Raw genomic sequence first — 5,683 nt, forward strand, 5'->3', positions numbered from 1 at the left:
CTCCGAGAAACGAAATAACTCGTAACAAGAGATAACTCCGAATTTCACCAAAGGCGAGTAAAAGCCAGCGGTCAAGGCCGACCTCGATTTTCGACGAAAGCGAAAGAGATAGAAAGACGAAAGACCCGTTTGGCGACATTTTGGCGGAGAAATTTCGAGCAGCAAGCACGCATGACTTTCAATTAAAAACGTTCGAACTGTCTCTCGAACAAAGTCTTACAGCGCGCGACTCTCGCGACAAGAAATATAATCGAAGAACGCGCGTAGGAGAAAGTCGTTGACAAACTGGCCGCGGAACCTGCTGAATGTCAGCTGACAACGAGCGCGAAGGACGTAAGAGGTGAGGCGCACCGGACGGAGTATAAATAATAAATCGCGATACATAATAATAACGCGACAGCATAACGAACACTGAATCGAAAACAAAAATGCGACAGAAAGAAATCATGACTGTGCAAAAAGCAAGAAGTTTATTTTAGCTTGAAACTTGCGCTTTCAAGATCGTCCGCATTTCAAATTTAATCAATCGTATTGAAAGTGGAAGCGATATATTTTGGCAAGAGTTCGCGGCTTAGGATCGTCTATTGCAAACTTAGGATCCAGTTCTAGTTACATAAATGTACGTGTGTGCGCCAACAGGAAGCGTGTTTCGAATGTGGGTCAAATCTCGAACTGAGCACATGGCTGCGCGGTGAAATTAATAACGACGACAGTATCAAAATTAGGACGTCCGATGGAGCCATTTCGACTCCTCCGGAGTCTCTTTGTTTTATCGTTTATTTCTGTCATTTGTTAGCGGTTTCGAAAAAATTTGTGTTACATCTCTCGTCGAGATTCGTTCTTGCGAGAGAACAATTAACGGCAAGTCAAAAGAAAAAAAAAACAAAAAATAAAAAATATTAATTTTTCTCAACCGCGATAAGAACGCAATGAAGAAATCACGATAATATTTTATCCGGTATTTCCAGTGTATTAACTTCGTTAGCGCGGCGAAGAGAACGAAGTGAAATTGTGCGCGAGTGACAGTTTATCGCACGCGCGGCGGAGAGTCGGCCGACGTCACGTCAAAGGTCGCGTCCCGTGATATATACCGAGATTCTCGTAGCATGACTCGTGCAAAATGTAATAATGATGGCGCAAGTACTTGCCCGCGATGTGATGAATTTTCCTGTTCTCGCAAGTGATCGATGACGGATCTGCAACGACGAGGGAATGGACAGCCAAGTTCACGGCGAACACGAAAGACGGGAGTGTCGCCAGATTGGCGCACCGGATACTCCGCTTCTAAAATTTCTTGACAATGCACCACGGCATGTTCTTCTTCCGGCGCGCGTGCGACGACGGAATTTTGTCGCGTAAGAAGAGATCTTCCTGTCAGATCGCCGACGACATACACGCGCGCGCGTGAAGGAAAGCGTAAGAAGGAAACGGCGTTGCGTTGGTCCCTCGGCACACTCGCGCCGTTCGCGCCCCGAACGAAAACGGAAGAAACGAAATAGGAGAATAGATAGAAAAAGGAAGAAGAGAGAAAAAGACGCGACCGAATTTTCCTGAACCGATCGCGCGCGACTCCTACACCACACCACCGCGAGATGTAGCGCTCCGAGCGTAGCACCGCGCACTGACTGCTCTCGCTCGCCGTTCACGGCATTCACCAGGGCGATAAACAAACTTCGCCGCTTGCTCCCCTTCCACGGGACGAATTCGCGCACCTTATCCCTCTCGCTTCCACCTTCACGGCTACCGTCACTGCGAATACATGTTCCGATTCCCGTACTCGCGCAACCCGCTCTCGCGATCCTCGTCACACCACCGCGTTGCCCCACGTCATACTGATGCGCGCGCGCTCAGCTGCTCTAACACCCCGCTCCGTGACGTCTTTCGCGCCTGCGCAGTAATGTCAACAGCGATTTAATCCCCCACCATCGCGATGTTTCGTGCGCGAAAAAAGAGAGCACGCTCTCTACCTGTTTATATGTATGTATATATATGTATTTCGAGGATTTTTTTTGACACAATCGTGACTCTTGAAAACATTCGCTATCGAGTATGTTTATATTTTATGATGTTTTATGTACGCGTGTGCGTTCGGCTGTTTTGTTTAAAAAACCAAAGTATATATTTACGGACTGCGTAGAGTTTATTAACCAATCGGAATTTGAATCTTTTGCTCTTTTCGTTCTGATTGATCAATCAAACGCTGTTCCATTCAACAAATAGGATTTTCACAGATAGAATGTCAAACTTTTAAACGCGCGTCCGCGCGATCTTATTCGCGCCATCTTTGAGAAGTATCGTTCAATCATCGGGAGAATCGTAAAATACATATTTTGATCACTACACAGAATTAAATATGTATGTGAAAAGAAGAAATAAACTTTGAATATTAATTGGAATTGGAATTACAAATATAAATTACAAATATATTAAACTTTTTTTTTTATGAATTTTAACCTCCGAATCGAATCTCTATGTTTTCTGCGAACGATAACATACTTTGTCGGTGACGCAGTTCGCAACTTTACCATTCATCATCGGTAACATTCATTCTATTCTTATAATTGTGACATAATTTTGTAAAAAAAAAAGCAATAATTATTTAACACAGAAACGAACTAAAATATAAAAACTTAGTAGATTCTATCAAGAAACATAAATCTGATGTTGTAATTTCTCGTTGAAATATTTTTAGTTCGCCGTATATCTGAAAGATGGCAACGCGATAATCGATACGACGGCCATTTTCTCTCTTTCTACAAAATCTTCGTTCTTTAGTTGGATGCAAAGAAGACATCATGGTAATGTATATTACGTTTTCTAGCGTTAATCCGTCAAAATTGCAGTAATCCGTGATAAGACGCGAAAAATTAATACGTGCTTGTTTCACGGAATTTTTATTTGACTCGACAGTGCGAATATTATTGATCAAAAATTGTGTGACAATGTAAAATCACGTTTGTCTAGGTTAGGTTATGCTGTTGTTCCGATAGAAATTGCAATTTGTTGGTCAAATGCGAAATATACAAATTTGTTTATTTGCATGTGAATTTACTTGTATTGTCTTTTTATTTGCAGAGTCGTGTTCGAACGAAGACGGTCAAAAAGGCCGCAAAACTGATCATAGAAAAATATTATCCTCGATTAACTCTGGATTTCCACACAAATAAGCGCATATGCGAGGAAATAGCAATTATTCCTAGCAAACCATTGCGCAACAAAATTGCTGGGTAAGTAATAATGTTAATAAAACTCTCACACTAGGTCAATAAAAATCTTGAGACTTTTGAGACTTACTGTTCAACTTTGTTAACCTTATTCGTTGTCTGATACATGTGGTTAAATCTGTTAGACTGATACATTGAAGATAGAGTGCTTCAACTTTAATATAGTAGAGAATAAAAGTAATTAGATAATTACTATTTTCTTCTCCTTTGTCTGTAATTAGCCTCAAAAGTAAATAAAATTTTTATTGTACTATTTTTCTTTAATACAAAAGTTGTTACTGTAGCTGTATTGATAACAAGCGAATGTGGTTCACTATTAAAAAGATAAATAGATAAATGTCTAGTTTTACTAATGATAAATTAAATATAAAAAATAAAATATGTTGTATAAAATAAATTATGTGAAATAATAAACTATATAGCTTTCTGTAATTTAATGATACAATTGAACATAACCTGTTTCATTATATATTGATCATTTTGAACTTTTTATCATTATCAGATTTGTTACTCACCTGATGAAGAGATTGAGACATAGTCAGGTACGTGGCATCTCCATCAAGCTGCAGGAAGAAGAGCGTGAACGCCGTGACAACTATGTCCCGGAGGTTTCTGCTTTGGAGCACGACATTATTGAAGTTGATCCGGAAACCAAGGAGATGTTAAAGATGCTGGAGTTCAACAACATCACTGGACTTCAACTTACACAGCCGGTGCCACAGTTCAGCAGGCGATCTTAATTTTTTTTTTTTTTTTTATAATTATAACAAATAAACTTCAAGTTATAAAAATGGTCTTGCACTTTTCAAATAAACTTGCAAACTGACACCTCAAATATCCTCTATAAATATTGTCCTTTCACAATAGTAATCTCTAACATTTAGTTAATAATTTATAATGCTGGTATATCCAGCAATATTTTGAACTTTAAAGAGTGTTTAAAAAATTGCAAGTTTGTTCGTATATTTTCAATCACTAGTGAAAAATATTAAATTTGTATTTAACATTTTAAACCTCGAAAATGATACGATTTAGAGAGACATTAAAATTTAAAGCGAATGCCGACGTGATGCGCGTGCGCCCGATCGCCATGTCAATTGCACAGAACGAAACGCGTGATGGTCGTCTGTTCCGCACTGTGGGACCGAGTACGTTTCGGACGAAAACGTCTGTCTTCGTCTGCTCCGATCGCTACGCGAGGCATAAATAACCGTCAGCGTACAGTTGTTTGATTGTTCTAAAATTTGTGAATCCGCGTCACACACGACAACGTACGAATAATTAGATTATTGCACATGTGCGTGGGCATTATTGTTAATCGGCCCCGTTAGTCGCGTCAGTTTATCGAGCCGCGTTTTCCTTTTTGTTTCGTTTGCCGTTCCGGCTGGATACGACGATCGTTTCCTCTAACCGCTCGCAATATTCGATATCGTCGCCGGAAAATGACATATCGCTGATTTGATTTAGTGAACCAATCTCGCCTTGGAGATAGCTATATTTCTCACGATGTCAACCGCGAGACTGTAGCGTAGGGGAGGGATAGAAGGGTAACAACTACATCCCTGACGCGTTGCATCGGCCAGGTGCAGCTCGAACGTTTCTCGGTACCCCCTCGCGCGACCGATCGCATTGTGACGCGGAGAGGATCCGCTCGGTGATCTGGTTCTCGAACAATGCGCTCCGCGCGAGGACGGGGAAACGATAAACGCATTTGCATGGTGCAACAAAATCGAATTGTCAGCGTGGAACAGTCCGGATATTCCGGAGAGAGGTCGCTTTCTCCTAAATCGCGTCGTTGCATCGCCGTTCAGACCGGACGTATTTGCATGCTTGCAACGTAAATGCATCAATCAAATTGCGCTGCGAATCGCGCAATTATACGCGTTGATCGTCATTTGCGCACGCCAGCGAGATCCATCTTTATGGGAGCGAGACGAATCGGCGGCGTCGGGCGTCCCGCGCGACATAAATTCGACGGCGCTCAATAAATTCGCGTTTGCGACGAAAAAGCGTTGCCCTGCGCGAACCCGACGCCTTCGACAAGAGTCGGCCCTGGTCGGCCGTGAGGCGAGTTTGCGCGCGGACCTAACGTTGACATCCAAGGCTAGGGACCTAGTGCCAACCTAGCGCAACCTCGCCGCGTTACGGCGGAAAGGAAGGATTCGGGGACAGGCGCGCGCGGGCAGAAAGAGAGACGGCTAGCGCGAAAGGGCGCGACGAGAGATACTCGCTCGTGCGTAAGAGAAAGAACCGAGCGAGGAAGCGTAGCGGTTTGCTCCGGCGGCGGCGAGAACGCGCCGGAGCGCTTCGTGACTAGTCGAGGGACAAGGAGGGAAGGTTCGCACACACGGCCCGCAAGAGAGTCAGTCGACTATTAGTGGTCTGTGACTCTGGTGGTGGGCCGACCACCGCAGGAACCGAGCCCGACGCAGCTCGGTCGTGCTCGGCCGGCAGTCGAG

General features: G+C 43.2%; 1 protein-coding gene across 1 annotated transcript; it reads left to right on the top strand.

Moving 5' to 3' along the window:
- Positions 1–2,698: 2,698 nt before the first annotated feature.
- Positions 2,699–4,059, top strand: LOC109856124 (40S ribosomal protein S17). The gene is made up of 3 exons (XM_020431063.1): positions 2,699–2,798; positions 3,076–3,227; positions 3,727–4,059. Exons 1-3 carry the CDS (start codon positions 2,796–2,798, stop codon positions 3,962–3,964), a joined length of 393 nt encoding a protein of 130 aa, XP_020286652.1. The 5' UTR covers positions 2,699–2,795; the 3' UTR covers positions 3,965–4,059.
- The last annotated feature ends 1,624 nt before the right edge of the window (positions 4,060–5,683 follow it).

This window comes from Pseudomyrmex gracilis, unplaced genomic scaffold, assembly GCF_002006095.1.
Source record: "Pseudomyrmex gracilis isolate BER0280 unplaced genomic scaffold, ASM200609v1 scaffold_108, whole genome shotgun sequence".
NCBI lineage: Eukaryota > Metazoa > Arthropoda > Insecta > Hymenoptera > Formicidae > Pseudomyrmex > Pseudomyrmex gracilis.

Coding starts and splice junctions, on each gene's coding strand:
- LOC109856124 (XM_020431063.1), top strand. Junction 3,228..3,726: donor TTGCGCAACAAAATTGCTGG/GTAAGTAATAAT, acceptor TATCATTATCAG/ATTTGTTACTCACCTGATGA.